Source organism: Hyla sarda, chromosome 1, assembly GCF_029499605.1.
Source record: "Hyla sarda isolate aHylSar1 chromosome 1, aHylSar1.hap1, whole genome shotgun sequence".
Taxonomy (NCBI): Eukaryota; Metazoa; Chordata; class Amphibia; order Anura; family Hylidae; genus Hyla; species Hyla sarda.
The window spans coordinates 283,270,738-283,290,723 of record NC_079189.1 but is presented as its reverse complement, the minus strand read 5'-3'; the positions used below and the strand labels follow the sequence as shown (position 1 = coordinate 283,290,723).

At 40.7% G+C, this 19,986-nt stretch overlaps 1 protein-coding gene across 12 annotated transcripts in view; it reads right to left on the bottom strand.

Moving 5' to 3' along the window:
- Window positions 1-261: 261 nt before the first annotated feature.
- LINGO3 (leucine rich repeat and Ig domain containing 3) overlaps window positions 262-19,986 on the bottom strand; it is a 105,929-nt gene continuing 86,204 nt past the window's right edge. For 4 of the 12 annotated variants that reach the window (XM_056574037.1, XM_056574028.1, XM_056574019.1 and 1 more), the window contains exon 4: window positions 263-2,769. In XM_056574037.1, the coding sequence (XP_056430012.1) occupies window positions 920-2,737 (1,818 nt within the window). In that variant the 5' untranslated portion in view covers window positions 2,738-2,769 and the 3' untranslated portion in view covers window positions 263-919. Of the gene's footprint in view, window positions 2,770-9,765; window positions 10,116-19,986 lie in introns of those variants that run through there. The other 8 variants (XM_056574001.1, XM_056573977.1, XM_056573984.1 and 5 more) reach the window with 3 other exon arrangements.

The following is a 19,986-nucleotide window of genomic DNA, read 5'->3' as shown; positions in this document are numbered from 1 at the left end:
GCGTTTACAAGCTGTGATACTTGGCAAAGGGGGCAGCACAAAATATTAACTCTGCAGGGTGCCCAAACTTTTGCAGACACCATTTTTTTGTTTTCTGTTATTTTGAAAGTGTAAATGATGGAAATAAAATCTAACTTTTGTTGACATATTATAAGAATGTCTAATCTGTAATTTGATGCTTTTTGGAGATCTTTACATATTTCCTTGTCTTCCTTATGCACATTAATACAAATTTTTACCTGGGGTGCCCAAACTTTTGATCCCCACTGCATATATATATATATATATATATATATATATATGTATATATATGTGTGTGTATGTGTAACTTCTTTTCCTTCAACTTTTCGATCTGTTAATAATGTTCTCCAAGCCTCAATATAATGTGTGATAATTCCTGAGAAATTCCCATAATTGTTCAATATTTTTTTCTGCTATATATTCTACTTTTTTTCACTGGGGTGGATCCATTGTTACTAAACAATTTTTTTCCCCAAGGCTACTTATATTGATCTTGTGTTACTGTGTATTTTTCCAAAAATTTTGACTAGCCAGAATTATTTAAATTTTTACATGTTAGATCTTGGCATCATATAACTATGTATTTCATTTTGACTAAAAGTCATTGATCATGACTTTATCACACCTTATAAGAAAAGTACCTGGCTTCTGGAATGCTGAGATTTATTTATCAAACTAACCCTGGTATATTTTACAAAAAAAAGCTGTTTGTAGTTGGTTAGGGCACATCACTTGGCAAGAGCCAACAAATAGCCCTTGTTGTTTATTTGAATGGTAGGATAATGATGGAATAGATGAAATGCTATCTAAGCCCATTAATGAGGCACTCCTTTTAACTCGATACATGTAATGGGCAAAATATCACAGTGTCCAAATCATTAGATAGAATGTATTCATTTCATATCATTTTCATATTAAACTTTCTAGCTCCACCTTGTCCTGCAACAGAAGCAGGCCCATCAACCTTACGAAAAGAGTACTCAACTGAAAAGTTATTTTTGTGTTGTCCTCTTCCTCTGCTCCATACAAATAGTAGGAGAAAGCAGAACAGAACCACTCCCAAAAAGGTAATACAGCCCATGGCTGTTGACACTAAGATTGTTTTTAGGTCCAAAGTAAACTTCAAGAAAACATGTGTGTCATTGTGGTAGGTATCGTTGTATTCTGCAAGATAAAGTGTTCGATTAGCATATGGTGAGTTGTCACCTTTTACAGTTAGTGTTGCAAAGTAAGTGTCATTTCCTCCTGCATTGGTGGCAATACATATATATGTACCACTGTCTTGTACCTGAGCATATCTAATCTCAAGCGTACCCTCTGGCAGCACGGTAGACCTTCCTACACTTCTGCTAGTGATCATCCTTCTCTGTGGTGAGACCCAAACAATGAGTGGAACAGGCTCCCCATCAGCCCGACAATGAAATGATACAGGCTGTCCTTCATGAGCTATGATGTGTTGGAGTTTTCTGTCTCTTATTTTAGGTTTTTGGCATGTAAAATATTCAAAAAGTATTGAGTCTGGGAAGTCACACAATGCATTGCCTTGGATTTCCGCAGGAGAAGCACATACAGGCTGGTGCCCATCAAAATTGAGGGTTTTCCTTCTCTGCAAAATCCATAGCAAACGGCAGTCACAAGCAAGAGGGTTGGCATCCACTCGCAATGTCTCTAGAGTATTGACTGACAGGAATGTACTCTCCTCCAGTGTTGAAAGCAGATTATTGGAGACATTCAGTAGACGAATCTGTCTCAAGCCATAAAATGATTGAGGCTCCACAACAGTGAGGGAAGCCCCAACCATGTGGAGCTCTCTTAGCCTGACAAGGTCCCTAAAGGAGCCTCGCTGAATGGCTCGAATAGGATTGTATGAAAGATTTAGATATTCCAGGTATGTAAGACTCCTTAGAGCAGCTGCTGGCACTGAGGTAAGATTGGTATATGTAATAGAAAGAGAAGTAAGATTTAGACCCTGGAAAGCAGTTGGGCAAATGTCTTCTAAAAAAGGCCAGCAATCAATTTCTAGTCCTTTAAGGTTGTACAGTTTCTGAAAATTCTGTTCCTCCACTGAACTGATGCTCAAGTGACGAAGATGTAATACCTCAAGACCTTGCAAATAGGAAAGTGAGTCAGGGGATATAGAGGTTAGATTGCATTTTTCTATTGTTAGTTGCTCTAGGCCTACCAATCCAGAAAAGGCTTTCTGTGAAATATACAATAGTTCATTGTCTCCTACTTCAAGGCTTTTCAAACTACGAAGGTCCTGAAACATATAGTCTAAGAGAATGACAATCTTATTTTCACTGATATCCAGTAATGTTAGATTAGTAAGTTTGCTAAACACTCCCGTTGGAATAAGTTTCAGTTGGTTGTCTTTCAATTTAAGGGTCTGAAGATAAAAGAGATTGGCAAAAGCTCCTGGCTCTATTACTGAGATAATATTTTCACTTAGATCTACCTCTTCAAGCAGTGGGTATGAGGACAGCTCACCAGGATTCAGGCATCGTATGCGGTTCTTGCTGAGGTCTAAGAGTTTTGTTTCAGACGGGATTCCTTCTGGAATAGAAGTGAGGCGTTTGCGGTGGCAGATGACCGACCGGATCTGAGGTGCACAATCACAACGGGCAGGGCATCCCAGGGTTTTTCTCTCTAAACACAGTAGCAGGAGGGGGAAAACTAAGAAGGAGGGCCAACATGATGCCATTTTACTAGGCATCATATAATCAGAGGGGCAACCATTTTGTCAGGCACCTAAAAAAAAGAAATAGAAATAAGTGTTACATTTACAAATGAAGAGTCACATTAAGGGTATGTTCACATGTGCATATTTTCTGTTGCAGATCTGAGATTTCTATGGGAAGCAAGATCTGTTGAAGCAGATCTGCAGCAGAAAATCCGCCCATGTGAACATTTTACAGCACATTTTAAAGCTGTTTAACTTCCATGCATGATATTGGCTTTGTGTTATATGGTTTATGCAAAAAACACCATGCACAGTGTATCATTTCAATATCAAAACTTAGCAACAATGTTAACCTAACTTACAAAATAGGACCAGAAAATTTCTGAGTTTAATATGTAGGATCATTTTATATGGCATTTATTAAGCAATGTAAATATGTATTGCTTTGTTTTTTTTTATCTTATTTTTTTTTTTTTTAAAGAGACATACGGTATTTTATATTTAACTTTTGTTTGTCCCATAACTACATTTTTTAAATATACAATACACTGACATACTTTTAGGAATTAGTGTGTAAAGGTGCATGTTATGAAAAAAGTAATATTTCTGTATGTGATTATTAACAACATGGTTAATGCCTTGAGTGAGGACAATACATTCTTGAAAGTGACCTGGAATTTGTATTGTGGTATCAGAGGTTCTGGACCATGATACATCACAGGCCTTGGAATACTTCTGGCTTTTAAGATAATGCTATGTCAAAGGGGTGCTCTGGGGAGGTTAAGAAAAAGAAAAAGGCCCCAAAGCCACCACAATACCGGTTCTGTGTCCCCTGTAGTTATCCATGTGATTTTGCCAGCTTTGGCCCATTTTGTCTCCTAAATATTCTTTTTTATTGCTTGCAGCCCAAACTACAACTCCCAGCAGTCAGTGCAGCTCTGTGTAATGGCTGCCAACCAATTGCTCTTACTATCTGTGTGAATGCTGTGTTGTTGTCAGCAGCACACACTACATGCCTTTTCTTTCAAACTGTCCGTCCCCCAGCAATAAATGATGATATTCGCTGAATGACAGCGGTCAGTGATTAGATTTACAGCAGGAAAAGAGCAGCGTTATGTGTTGAGGAGACGGCAAGCTCCTCACACAGGGAGGGAAGGGGAGGGGAGGCTGTGAAGCCAGAAATCATGTGGTGTTTGTCTTCCAGGAGGGTGAAGGCTAGTCTCATTGAGAGGTTTACACAAAGACAAGCAGGATCAGATAATGACATCTTTCTCTCACTCTGTATGTAAGTGACAGCAGAAAGAGGAAAACTGTTCTAGATAGCTAATGCATGATATTTAGACAAATACATAGATTGGTGAGAGGGAAAGAATGGGCTATGGGTTTAGTTCCCCGGAGTGTCCCTTTAAGGTTCTTGTCATAATAAAAGATGTAACATATCAGTTTGAAATGACTAACAACATGGTTATTTGAACAAATATCATAAAATTAGCCAGAGTGGGCAGGAATTGTAGTCATGGATGTAGGAATCTATGGTTTGTTATAGGCCTAAAAATACTTTAGGCTAGCAAAATAATGCTACATCAAGGTGCTGTGACCAGAAAAGTTAAAGCATAGCTAGTTGTGACCAGAAAACTTAAAGCATACAGTGAGGCAAAAAGTATTTAGTCAGCCATCAATTGTGCAAGTTTTCCCACTTACAAAGCTGAGATTTTCATCATAGGTATACCTCAACTATGAGAGTCATAATGAGAAGAAAAAAATCCATAAACATTGTTTGGTTTTTACCATATACTTTGTTATATACCCTTTGTTGGCAATGAAAGAGGTCAAACGTTTTCTGTAAGTCTTCACAAGGTTTTCACACACTGTTGCTGGTATTTTGGCCCATTTCTCCATGCAGATCTCCTCTAGAGCAGTGATGTTTTGGTGCTGTTGCTGGGCAACACGGACTTTCAACTCATTCCAAAGGTTTTCTATGGGGTTGAGATCTGGAGACTGGCTAGGCCACTCCAGGACCTTGAAATGCTTCTTATGAAGCCACTCCTTCATTGCCCGGCAGGTGTGTTTGGGATCATTGTCATGCTGAAAGACCCAGCCATGTTTCATCTTCAATACCCTTTCTGATGGAAGGAGGTTTTCACTCAAAATCTCACAATACATGGCCCCATTCATCCTTTCCTTTACACGGATCAGTCGTCCTGGTCCCTTAGCAGAAAAACAGCCCCAAAGCATGATGTTTCCACCCCCATGCTTCACAGTAGGTATGGTGTTCTTTTGATGCAACTCAGCAATCTTTCTCTTCCAAGTACGACGAGTTGAGTTTTTACCAAAAAGTTCTACTTTGGTTTAATCTGAACATATGACATTCTCCCAATACTCTTCTGGATCATCCAAATGCTCTCTAGCAAACTTCAGACTGGCCCGGACATGTACTGGCTTAAGCAGGTGGACACGTCTGGCACTGCATGACTTGAGTCCTTGGTGGCGTAGTGTGATGGTAGCCTTTGTTACTTTGGTCCCAGGTCTCTGCAGGTCATTCATTAGGTCCCCCCATGTGGTTCTAGGATTTTTGCTCACCGTTCTTGTGATCATTTTGACACCACGGGGTGAGATCTTGCAAGGAGGCCCAGAGGGAGGGAGATTATCAGTGGTCTTGTATGTCTTTCTAATAATTGCTCCCACAGTTGATTTCTTCACGCCAAGCTGCTTGCCTATTGCAGATTCAGTCTTTCCAGCCTGGTGCAGGTCTACAATTTTGTTTCTGGTGTCCTTTGACGGCTCTTTGGTCTTGGCCATAGTGGAGTTTGGAGTGTGACTGCTTGAGGTTGTGTAAAGGTGTCTTTTATACTGATAACAAGTTCAAACAGGTGCCATTAATACAAGTTCAAACAGGTGCCATTAATGAGTGGAGGACAGAGGAGACTCTTAAAGAAGAAGTTACAGGTCTGTGAGAGCCAGAAATCTTGCTTGTTTGTAGGTGACCAAATACTTATTTTCCACCATAATTTGCAAATAAATTCTTAAAAAATCTGACAATGGGATTTTATGGATTTTTTTCTCATTATGTCTCTCATAGATGAGGTATACCTATGATGAAAATTGCAGGCCTCTCTCATCTTTTTAAATGGGAGAACTTGCACAATTAGTGGCTGACTAAATACTTTTTTGCCCCACTGTACCTTTATCCAGTTAAGGACGCAGGGCGTACAGGTACCCCCCTGTTCTTAAGTCCTTAAGGACTCATGGCGTACCTGTACGTCCTGAGTCCCACTAACAGGGTTTAAACCGTTCTCAAGAGCAGAGACGGGGTTAAACCCCGTGGGTCCTGGTTGCTATGGGCAGCCTGGACCCACAGCCAATCGTGCCAATGCCCCGCATCAACCTTTTAGACGCCACGATCAAAGTTGATCGCAGCGTCTCAAGTGAAAGTAAAACTATCCCGGCAGCTCAGTGGAGCTAATTGGGACTATCGTGACAGAATCGCAACGGTCCAATCAGCTTACTGGACAACAGAAGGGTTCCCACCTGCCTCCTCGTCGTCCGATCGGCGATCTACTGCTCCATGCCTGCTCAGCAGGCTGGAGCAGCAGAGCACTGATAACACTGATCAATGCTATGCTATGGCATAGCATTGATCAGTGTATGCAATCAAAATATTGCATAGTATAGCCCCCTAAGAGAATAAATGTGAATAAGCACCCCCCCTAATAAAAGTTTGAATAACCCCCCCCTTTACCTATTTTTTAAATAAAATAATGTAATAAAAAAAAAATTATCGATGGCATACACGTAAAAAAATACCAAAGACCAAAATTGTGCATTTTTGGTCACTTCACATACCATAAAAATATGAATAAAAAGCGATCAAAAAGTCCCATTGAAACAAAAATGGTACCAATAAAAACTACAGACCACAGTACAAAAAATAAGCCCTCATACACCCCCATACGTGGAAAAATAAATACGTATCCCTGTAACTGTATGGACCTACAAAATAAAGATAAGGTGTCATTTTTACCGAAAAGTGCACTGCGTAGAAACGGAAGCCCTAAAAAGTAGCAAAATGGCTTTTTTTTTCATTTCACCCACAAATAATTTTTTTTGTCTCGCTGCAGATTTTGTTTTAATATAAGTAATGTCAATACAAAGTACAATGGGTGACAAGCCCTTATATGGGTCTGTAGGGGCATAATTGAACGAGTTATGATTTTTAAAAGATGAGGAGGAAAAAACGAAAGTGCAAACACTAAAATAGTTTTGAGTCCTTAAAGTGAAAATGGGCTGAGTCCCTAAGGGGTTAACATTGGTCCAGCAACAGGATATTGTTTTTAAATTCCTGGCAAGTATGTAGCCTGAGACCTGCTGTGAGACTTATGAAATCAGAAGATGTGTGTGTCAGAGGTCCCATGCAAGTCTACAGGTCTACACGTTTGGCAAATATGTTATCCTGCTGTTAGACCATCAATGGATATACACTTTAAATTACAGATGAATATTGATTACACATTGTACTTCCCCTTATTACATGTCGTTTACAGTTCTACCTAAAAGTCTCTCATGTCAAACCTTCAAAATCACATGTATTTACAACAAAGGCAAAACACAAAAGCAAAGCTCAATGGCAGTCCTCTAAGACTTGAAAACTAATAAGGTAACTTTTGTATTTTGTGTTTATTTTCCTGACTATTCCATATTATGATAGACTGGAAAATAAACAAAATGTTAACAGTGGATTTTGTAAAGCATCCTGTGTTTTTGTGTTATTTTTAATTTTGTTAGGCTAGGTGCACACACCAGAATTTCTGCATGGAATTCCGCACGAAAATTCTGCATGAATTTATAGCCAATACACTTAAATGAGATTCTGCTGCAGGAATTCCATTGAAGTGAATGGGCAATTATTTCTGCGGAATTTACGGCAATATCTTCATGCAGAATGTTGTGCAGAAATGAACATAGCCTTAGTCTCTTGATGGCCAAGGGTATTTATTGTATGAATGAATACTAGATTTTATCATCCTAAGGGTATGTTCACACTGAGGAATTGGAGAGGAATTTCCACGAGTAATTCTGCTCGCTTTTTCCTCTCCAATTCATTCAGCAGTGAAAATCCCCAGTGAATTTCCTCAAGCAGAATTCTGACGAGGAAGTCTGTTCCGCTTGAAGAAAGAACATGTTCTTTCTTTCAGGCAGAATCAGCGTCGTTCTCCCATAGAGATCAATGTTATAATTTTTTTTCAGTCAGAAGCATTTCTATGCCGAATTGGCGCGGAATTGGTGCGGAATTTTCGCATGAAAAAAAAAATTTATGAATAGAAATACTTGATACTCCTCCTCCGCATGAAATCTGCATTCCGCACAAATTCCGCACCAATTCCACGCCAATTCCGCGCGAAATCGCTGCTAGTTCTGAGCAGAAAAAAACAGCGTGATTTCCACCCCAATTCCTCAGTGTAAACATACCCTAAACCTTTTTATGTGTCTTCCTAGTTTTTACATTATCTCTACCTTACTTCGTAAGTCATAACTAGCACAGTCCTGGAGGCTTACCTGCATACATTACAATCAGTGCCTACATCTATTTATGAAAAGTTCTTGTGTATTATAATATATGTTCTAGACCAGTGTTTTCCAAGTGCAGTCCTCAAGTACCCCCAACAGGTCATGATTTAAAGATATCTCATACAGAGAACACTGAAAATATAACCTGTTGGGGGTACTTAAGGACCACGCTTGGGAAACACTATTCTACACTATAATAATATAATTAATGTATGGCATTAGCTTAAGATTGCAGACAAAAGTTATTGTATCATAACAACATGCACATGTAAATAATGCAATAACTCAAAAGAATTTATCTTCAGATTTTTTTCCCTACATATTAACATGTTTTTTAAGGCTTTGCTTGTATTCTACCTAACATTCTTTCCCGTCATCATTTAAATAGCACTTACATAATCTAATTTCTATAAGCCAGTTTGTTTAGTGTTTGAAAGGGTTAATTTTTTTTCAGCAAGAGAGGAAAAACAGGAAATTTCCAGCTACAGAAAATGACATCTGTTGCTTCTCCCTAATCCTGTCTAATGTCTGAAAATCTGCAATATTATGTTACATATAAATCCGAACGATATAATCTGCAGGAGCAACTTCATCAGGCGGATGTTTGCGTGTCTCTTATACCCTTCAGATCCAACAATTTTTTTTTAAATATATCAATCAGTACCTAATCCTGACCATGTACATCACATTTTTATGTGTCTAGTACCTTTATTTTTTTATTACTTTTATACTTTTAATTTAGCTCGGTAGTCTGAATTCCTCTCAAAGTGAGGGGGCGTGGCCTCACTGTACAGGTCTCCGCCCCCTCCCTCAGTATGCTGTCTGCTCACATCTCCCCAGGCATTAGCAAAACTACAACTCCCAGCTTCTCCTCATTGACAGTAGCGGGGCACAAGCTGACAGTGGGAGGATTTTTCCTCCAGCCATGAGCCCTGCGCTCACAGCTGTCAATCAAGGAAGTGTGTCCATGACATAGGTGATGATGCATGGACCCAGCAGGACTAGTATGTGTCCAAGCAGGCAGGGGGGCAGTTGTTTGACTGGCTTTTTCAGTATGAAATAATGAAAATGTTCTAATGAAAGCAATTGCAAAACCTATTGGTTCTGCATGCTTTTCAACATATCAAAAGTTTTTGTATCTGACAGTGCCCATTGAAGGTAAATTTCTAATTGGTTGTTTTGTGGTCCAAAAAAATGGAAGGAAAAAACACCAGAAAAAACGCCACAGCATTTTCCTGTGTTTGGCATTTTTTTCTTGTTTTTCTCTGGAATTTTTACCTTTGAGTGGAAATTGCATTTGTGGCCCCTTTGACGTTTTTCTAAATTTGTTGGGTACCCAAAAAAATTTAGGTACCCAACAAATTTCGTTAAATACAATTTTTCCATTACTACTGTATCTTTTTAATACATATTTTTAATGGTACCCTACGCAATTTAAAAAAAAAAAAAGTATCTCCATCACTTTTTTGGATGAAGAAGAATGGAAGAATGAAAACCACCTGCAAAAATGCCAAAGTTAAAATCCACATGTCGTTTTTCTTGGCATCTACTTGCCACGATTTCAGGGGAAAAAAGAGCCATAGGCTCAACATGCTGCGACTTTGCAAAACCGCCAAGGAGCTAAAAAAGAGTGAAAAAACACCAAAAGGATTAAATAAACGACAAACTGAAAAACTCAAAGTGGACAAAGAATTTTGCTATTTCTCATTTATTTACAACTAACATCTGGCCGCAGCGTTTTTTCAATGAAAAAACGTCATGGCCGCCATTTTGGCATATTTTTTGCGGGGAAAAACGCACACATAAAACCAAGTGGAAACTTAGGCTTAGGCTATATTCACACATCAGAATAAATCTGCACGTAATATTTCTGTGCGGACATTCCGCAGACTGTGGGCGCTGGCATAACATACCGGCACTAGAACTGCATGGGAATGCGCCGTTTCATAGACATCAATGCATTCACGCAGAGTCCGCAGAAAGAACGGGCAGGTTTCTTTTTTCTGCTGACACTGGAATTGGAAATTCTGCAGTGGGCACAGAGCAGCGGAATCCCATTGAATAAAAAAGGACTCTGCTGCTGCGGAATCTCCGGGCGGAATTCTGCACTGAACATAGCCTGAACATAGCCTTAAGATTCCTGTTCTGTATCTCTAATCTACTCAGTCTTTTGCTTCTGAAGACAGAGGTACTAAGAGAGTGTTACATAGTACACCTTATGCTACATAATGAGGATGACTAAAAAGCACAAAGAGGAATTATATTCATAATAATATATATCTATGAATAGTTAATATCAATCACATAAATATACTGATACCGCAAAAGATTAACAACAGAATAAGTTCATCAACATCCATACTGCTTAAGCATATTGTCTAATTAAACACCCCCTGCGCCATAGTGATTGGAGACCATCATCACACCAGTACGCCCCAAGCCACTTGAGCGCATCTGCTAAGCCAGAAGGTTAATGCTGTTTTTTGTGATAAAAAAAATATGTTAAAGATCTGAGAAGCAACTCAAAGAAAATGAAAGTGTGTATCACTGAATTCTTTTATTCAATCTGCATCACAGCAAGTTCAAAGAATAAAACACAACTACTCCAAAACACTTCTATACATTGGAATGCAGAAAAAAAATATTCTATTCCATCAGAGTAGTTGAAAGATAATATAGTTATAAAATAATCCCAATGAAGTTTACACGTAGAACACAGATACACGTCATGCTCGTGTAACTCCTTGATTTTGAATATTAATGATAATCTCACCATAAATGATTGCATTCCCCACTGCTGCTGCCGCCAAGATAATATATTCCGATTTGTGTGTCTCTCAGTCAAGGATTATAAAATGACAGTTTATTTGCTTCATGTCTTTTGCTTCCAGTATTACCCACTATTTAAATCCTACAGAGCACAGCAGGATTTATTATGCATTAGAGTATGCAATATCATGATGCACAAATGGATTTCAGAGGGATGGAGGTCACTTGACCTGGATGGAAGTGTTATGCCAGTCACTGTGAGGTTTGGCTACAGCATATTTATAATATTAGTATGATATAGTGCCTAGTTTTCAGTATTTTATAATACGTGAAATTATTACTGTTGGCAGTGTATCTACTGTATATGCTATGGTGTTACACTATAGACAGAAATGATAATTGATATGATGAGAGGGCTTCAGTAGCTTTGTAAGGAAAGATCAAAACAGCCAAAAGTCATGGGGGGAGATTTATCAAAACCAAGTTGCTGAGTTGCCCATAGCAACCAATCAGATTGCTTCTTTCATTTTTCAGAGGCCTTTAAAAAAATGAAAGAAGCGATCTGATTCCTTGCTATGGGCAACTTATCAACTTTTCCTCTGGACAGGTTTTGATAAATCTCCCCCCATAGAGTTTAACAGATATGAAACTCATTTCAATGGCCCATACAGTGACCCCCCGACCTACGATGGCCCCGACATACGATAATTTCAACATGGGATGGCCTCTCAGAGGCCATCACATGTTGAAGGTAGCATCAACATACGATGCTTTTGCATGTCGGGGCCATCGCATAAACGGTTATCAGGCAGCGCAGACTGCTTCAGCTGCCGCCGGATAGCCGTTTACAGTGCCCCGTGTGCTCTGGTGATGGTCACTCACCTGTCCTCGGGGCTCCGGCGCGTCCTTTTCAGGATCCCCTGCATCGTCGGCGCTCTCCATCGACGTCATCATGTCGCTGCGCATGCCATCCCGTCATCCAATAGGAGCGGCGTGCGTAGCGACGTGATGGTGGCGACGGAGAGAGCGGTTGCCGGGGAAGCAGAGGCCTTACCGGAGCATCGGGGACACCTCAGGGACGCGGCGACAGCGATGGACGGCGACATCCTGGGCAGCGGTGACGAGCGGTGACTGTCCGGAGCGGCGGGGACAGGTGAGTACAACTTCTGGAAGTCCGCAGGTTGTAGACCACTGTCCTATACTTTACATTGCACGGATCCCTCAACAAATGATGGTATCAACAAACGATGGACCGTTTGGAACGGATTACCATCGTATGTTGAGGGACCACTGTACAGTATGGAGCTACCAGTTTATCAAAAAAACAAGGAGTTCTGTAATTTATTTTTCCCTGCAGTTTTTGGTGCAGTAAAAGTAACTTTTGTGCACATTCCAAGACTCATTAATCTGTATGAGATCTTTATTCTGTGGTATAAGTTGTAGCGTTTGCAATTTTACAAGAAATACAATTTAATAATTCATTTGTATTTATGTATGGGGGCTGAAATAAAAAAAAAAAAATGTGGTATTAATATACTCATTTACACAAAAAAATAAAGGCATAAAAAAATAAAACACCAAGAAGAAGTTGTTGGAATCTAATTAAACATTATATGTGTCAATATAATGAAGATATTTAGTAAGGGGTTACATTATTAAAGTGAAAGGATACACTTATTTGGGGAAATTGTACAAGTGAAAGGAGGCTCTCTTACACTGTTGAGCCATCTCTAGCCTAGATAAAGATTTGATACCTTTGGGAATAGAGTCATACATGTTCCATATTGCATCTTGCAGCACATTTGCCCACAAATGTAGCCGCTGGGCCTGTACACTTACTAGTTGCCCAAGCTGACTTGTAACTTCTTGATTTGTAATAAATGTGGCGGGCATGCAAAGGAACTGCTGCAATCTGGCTAAGACATTCCTGGGAAATCCGTGCTCAGTGTGGGCAAGTACCGTATTATCCTGCTGAAAAATGCCAGTTGGAAGCCGTGCCATGAGAGACAACAAATGTGGTGGCAGGATGTCCTGCACCTATCACTGAGCTTTTAGTGCACCTCATATCACTACTAGGGGTAACAACTGTAGCTCAAGGCTCCGGAGATCCTCACACCATTAGTTGGGGAAAGTTTATCACTCCCCAGCAAAGAAGCGCTCAGCATGAGGCCTCCTTACATGCAGAACCTCTTTGTACACTGGTGCCCAGTATTGTACACAGTATTTTCACGTGATTTGTACAGCGGTAGAATTATTTTCTTGTCGTGGGCATCTATGCCCCTATTGACGCACCCCATGATTTTATTTGCCTTGGCAGCAGCTGCCTGACACTGGTTGCTACAGTTAAATTAACTAAAACTCCTAAGTCCTTTTCAATGTCAGTCATCCCAAGTGTTCTCCCATTTAACCCCTTCCCGCTATAGGACGTATGCATACGTCCAATCATCCGACACGGTCGCGCAATTGGACGTATGCATACGTCATAGCGATCTCCGGCACTGCCGCGGGCAGTGCAGGAGATCGGCAACGGGACCCGGCTGTTAATTACAGCCGGAGTCCTGCTGCAGCTGCTGGAGCTGCGATTGCGCCGGTCCCGGCAGCATTAACCCCCTAGATGCCGTGATCAATCCTGATCACGGAATCTATGGTGTTGACAGGGGGAGTGCTCTCCCCCTGTTCTCCAACGGCGGTGCCACTATACGATCGCGGGTCGCCGTTGGTTGCTATGGCTCAGGAGGTCAGATCATGACCTCCTGTATGCCTGCTATGGAAGCCTGTGAGATCCAGCCAGAGGCTGGAGCGCACAGGCTGTAGTGTCTGCAGCTCATCAGGTCATACTGTGCTGCAGTACAAATGTATTGCAGCATAGTTTAACCTGTAAAAAGTGTAAAAAAATTTAATAAAAAGTTCTTGAATGAAGTGTGAAGTGTAAAAAATAAATAAATGCCCCTTTCCCAATAAAAACCCTGTATTATCACCAAAAAAGATCAAAAACACAAATCATATCCATAATTGGTATTGCCACGTCCGTTATGATGTGTACTATAAAACTATAATGTAAATTATCCCGTGAACGCCATAAAAAAACATTAAAAAAAGCGCAAAATTCGCCAATTTTGATACAAATAGCAGAATAAAAAAGATCAAAAGGTAGCACATAGCACAAAAATGATACCAATAAAACGTACAACTCATCCCGCAAGAAATAAGCCCTTACTCAATGGCGTCGGAAGAAAATTAAAAATGTTACGGCTGTTGGAAAATGAATGGCAGAAAAAGAATTTTGCTCAGAAAAGGAAAAAGAACATAGAAAGCCATATAAAATGGGTATCGTCATAATCGTACTGACCCACAGAATAAATATACCATCACTTTTACCACACAGTGTACACCATAAAAAAAAAAAAAAAAATTCTAGTTTTTCCCAATATTTTGAAGTTTGTCACAAACAATGCTGCATATGTCAACAAAAATGCACCACTTATATAAAGTACAATGTGTTAAGAAAAAAAAATCTCAGAATCGCTCTGCTCAGAAAAAGCGTTCTAAAGTTATTACCATTTAAAGAGATACATGTCAAATAAAAAAAAAAAAGAGCCTGGTCATTGAGGTAAAAAAATGGGTCCGTCCTTAAGGGGTTAATACATAACCCCAGCCTGGATTTTTCCTCTCCATGTGCATTACCTTACATTTATCAGTGTTGAACCTCATCTACCACTTCCCAGCCCAAACCTCCAACCTATCCAGATCCATTGTCACTGCATTGTCCTCAATTGTTTTTACAACTTTATAGAGCTTAGTATCATCTGCAAAGAATTATACTTTACTGTATAATCCCTCTATAAGGTCATTAATAAATATATTAAGATAGGACCCAAAACTGACCCCTGTGATTCCCAACTAGTAACTCAGAGTATGCACCATTAACCCCTTAAGGACTGGGTTTTTTTCCGTTTTTGCATTTTCGTTTTTTGCTCCTTGCCTTTAAAAAATCATAACTCTTTCAATTTTGCACCTAAAAATCCATATGATGGCTTATTTTTTGCGCCACCAATTCTACTTTGTAATGACGTCAGTCATTTTGTCCAAAAATCTACGGTGAAACGGGAAAAAAAATCATTGTGCGACAAAATTGAAAAAAAAAATGCTGTTTTGTAACTTTTGGGGGCTTCCGTTTCTACTTAGTACATTTTTCGGTAAAAATGACACCTGATATTTATTCTGTAGGTCCATACGATTAAAATGATACCCTACTTATATAGGTTTGATTTTGTCGGACTTCTGGAAAAAATCATAACTACATGCAGGAAAATTAATACGTTTAAAATTGTCATCTTCTGACCCCTATAACTTTTTTATTTTTCCGTGTATGGGGCGGTATGAGGGCTCATTTTTTTCGCCGTGATCTGAAGTTTTTAACGGTACCATTTTTGCATTGATAGGACTTATTGATCGCTTTTTATTCATTTTTAAATGATATAAAAAGTGACCAAAAATGCACTATTTTGGACTTTGGAATTTTTTTGCGCGCACGCCATTGACCGAGCGGTTTAATTACTGATATATTTTTATAATTCGGACATTTCCGCACGCGGTGATACCATATATGTTTATTTTTATTTTTATTTACACTGTGTTTTTTTTTTTATTGGAAAAGGGGGGTGATTCAAACTTTTAATAGGGGAGGAGTTAAATGATCTTTATTCACTTTTTTTTTTCACTTTTTTTTTGCAGTGTTATAGGTCCCATAGGGACCTATAACACTGCACACACTGATCTTCATCATTGATCACTGGTTTCTCATAAGAAACCAGTGATCAACGATTCTGCCGCATGACTGCTCATGCCTGGATCTCAGGCACTGAGCAGTCATTCGGCGATCGGACAGCGAGGAGGCAGGAAGGGGCCCTCCCGCTGTTCTGTCAGCTGTTCGGGATGCCGCGATTAGCCGCGGCTATCCCGAACAGCCCGACTGAGCTAGCCGGGAACTTTCACTTTCACTTTTAGTCGCGCGGCTCAGCTCTGAGTGCGCGGCTAAAGGGTTAATAGCGCGCTGCGCGCTATTAGAGGCGGGTCCCGGCTTCACTATCACGCCGGGCCCGCCGTGATATGACGCGGGGTTACTGTGTAACCCCGCGTTATATCAGAAGAGCAGGACCAAGGACGTATCGGTACGTCCTTGGTCCTTAAGGGGTTAAAGGGGTATTCCGGTCAAATACATCTTATCCCCTATCCAAAAGATAGGGGATACGATGTCTGATTGTGGGGGGCCTGCCTGCCCTGCGATCTTCGTGCAGCACCAGCATTCTATGCGGGGCTGCTTCTCCAGTCCCAGAAACTTCTGTGTTTCCAGGACTGGAGACGTGACATCATGCCACGCCCCCTCCATTCATGTCTATACACCTCTAAATAACTACATGTAATGGTATATGTCTATTCATATACCTCTCACAGTGAGAATTTATGATACTTTTAAAAATCTACAATTCAGTCTCTGTACCCTTGATTTTGAGTACTTCATCCTAATTTACACTGTTAAGTATGTCTAAGCTGGTCAAACGTTGCCTTCCTTAAAGGAGTAGTCCAGTAGTGAACAAGTGGTGAGCAACTTATCCCCTATCCTAAGGATAGGGGATAAGTTGCAGATCGCGGGGGGTCCGACCGCTGGGGCCCCCCGCGATCTCCTGTACGGGGCCCGGCAGCCCGCGCGAAGGGGGTGTGTCGACCCCCGCACGAAGCGGCGGCCGACATGCCCCCTCAATACAACTCTATGGCAGAGCCGGAGCGCTGCCTTCGGCAATCTCCGGCTCTGCCATAGAGATTTATTGAGGGGGCGTGTCAGCCGCCACTTCGTGCGGGGGTCGACACCCGATATCTGGCCGGAGAGCATGGCCCCCGTACAGAGAGGTCGCAGGGGGCCCCAGCGGTCGTACCCCCTGCGATCTCAAACTTATCCCCTATCCTTAGGATAGGGGATAAGTTTTTCACCACTGGACTACCCCTTTAAAGGACATCTGCAGCGTGATTAACACTTATCCCCTATCCACAGGATAGGGGATAAGTGTTTGATCGCGGGGGGTCAGACTGCTGGGACCGCCTGTGATCTCCTGTACAGGGCCGCGGCTGTCCCGTGCAGGGGGCGTGCCGGCCGCAGCATGACGTTGCAGCCGGCACGCCTCCTCCATACATCTCTATGGATATCCTGTGGATAGGAAATAAGTGTCATACCGCTGCAGTTGTCCTTTAAGTTCATTGTTCCCCTCAAAAGGTTCCATTATTGTTGGACAAGTTATAATGTATTGAGTCAGGCAACCAATACAACCTACTACATTGATACAGCAAGGAACAGTGGACCATCTGTGCATTAGCTCCTAATTCTGCACCCCTATATATAGATCTATCTATAGATTGGAGCATTGACAACATCCCACAAGTCTGTATCAGAAATCAGGATATAAGCTGAAGCAGGAACACAAAGAAAAGAAACCTTCTCTGTTCTCTTTTGCTGCAAATCTCTGGTGGTAGACAGAATACACTCTAAAAGCTCAACAGGCCAGCTATTAAATATGGGTTTTATTGATTAAATTGGGGCACCTTGACACTGAAGGGACATAAAAAGAAAAATATATGACAAAAGAGCACAGGCTTTCTTGGTGAGCATTTACCATATGTTACCGCTTTTCCCTTTTTGTGTCCTTCTGTACAGTGAATCCTTGTGCCCAATTGCAATTCAATGCCTCTTTATTGCCCTTAACCCCTTAAGGACAAAGCCCTTTTTCACTTTAAAGGGGTACTCCACTGGAAAACATTTATTTTTAAATCAACTGGTGCCAGAAAGTTAAACAGATTTGCAAATTACTTCTATTAAAAATCTTATTCCTTCCAGTACTTAGAACATAATCTGTGGTTAAAAAAAACCACGATACCCAATACAACGATACCCAATATTTATGTAGGTTTTATTTTACTACTTACAAAAAAAATCCTAACTACATGCATCAAAATTAGTATGTTTAAAATTGTCATCTTCTGACCCCTATAACTTTTTTATTTTTCTGCATACAGGGCTATGTGAGGGCTAATTTTTGGCGCCGTGATCTGTAGTTTTTATCAATATCATTTTTGTTTTGATGGTACTTTTTTATTGCTTCTTAAAAATTTTTTATGGTATCGTAAGTGACCAAAAATGCACAATTTTGGACTTTGGTATTTTTTTTATGTGTACGCTATCCACTTTGCAGTTTAGCTACCCTTATATTTTAATAGTTCGGACATTTATGCACTCGGCAGTACCACATTATTATTATTTTATTTAAAAAAAAAATGGGAAAAGGGAGGGGGGGGGGAATTCAAACTTTTATTAGGAAAGTGTTAATTCACTTTTATTAACTTTTTTTTTAACACTTTATTTATTTTTTGTTATCCCCCATAGTGGGGTTATAGCAAGCAATCTTTTGATTGCATATATCAAAAGATTGTGCCATTGCATTGATCATTGTTATCGGTGCATGGCAGACTTGGAGCAATAGAAGACGATCGAATGGTGATGAGGCAGGTAATGGTCCTCCCGCCGTCCTCTCAGCTGATTGGGACATGGCATCGCAGTAATGGTCCTGATCGGCTCCGCTGAGTTGCCGGGATAATTTTACTTTCGTTTTAGACGCCACGATCAACTTTGATTGCGGAGCCTAAAGGGTTAGTGCTGGGCATTAACCCTGGGCCCTGGCTGCTGTTAGCAGTCGAGACCAATTGGGTTTGAAGCATGCTCAGCTCGTGAGCAGGCTTCAAACCCCAGTAATGGGACCAAGGTCCTTAAGTACCGGAATGCAAGGCATCCCCAACAGGTTAAAGGTGCACTCCTTTTCTTGATCCAGGGCCTCTGGCATAAAAAAAAACTCAACTTAACTTACCTTCCGCTGCTCCATAGTTGCCTTGTATTGCCTCTCCAATCCTGTCTTCTGCTTGCCAGTGGTCAAAGCGTCACACTGCTGATCAGGTATTTGCCAGCCTCAGCAATTTCCCGCCACAGCCAGTGATAGGCTGGGTATCAGTGTTACATAGTCGACTCCAGCGAAAGGGAGAAGACCAGTATCAAGACACAATACCTCACACTGCCAATCAGCCTATCGCTGGCCGAGGTAGCCTAAGTCTCCCATAATAACTATCTCAATGTGATTTGCAGCCTTATATATTTACCTCAATAACTGATCTTTTGCAGCTTTCACTATATTTGGCAGGTTATAGCAAACCCCCATCAGTATTTTATCAATTTTATCTCCATATATTTCTACCCATAATGATTCCACATGATCATTTCCCTCCCGTATATCCTCCCACAGTGTGGCCTTCAGACTGGAATTTACTTCTTCCCCTTTCTGATTTTTCCAATCCTTCCTGAATAGACTGTTATCCTGTATGTTGACCGTCCTATTATAGCTATCATCCAACCATGTCTATGTTATACCCTCTATGTCATAACTTTCCTCAAACATTATCAACTCCAGTTTGTCAATTTTATTGGTCAGACTTCTAGCATTAGTCAATATAAAATTCAGTTTGAATTTGAGGTGTATGAGTTTTTTTTTCTCCTATGAAGCATATTCATATTAACTACATTTCTAACCCTTCCCTCTGCTCCACCTCCAGTTTTATTGCGTATCACTAGTTCTCTGACTACACTGTCACCCCCTTCTATATTATAGTTTCCATCACGCTATTCTCTAGTGTGGAGAGGGTGTGATGAGGGCAGATGGTGTTACCCTAGGGGCAGATGGCATTAAGCCCTTGAGTTCGTGACGCCAGGTCATGGTTTAACCTCTTCACCACCTGAAGGTATACCGCTGGATTCTGGGCAAGGCACGGGGCAAATAACTCCGACGCCAAGTTACACAACAACGGCAGCTTTACTGAGGTAGACAGGTGTAATAGTCTTGACTGCTCAGTTAGGTTCA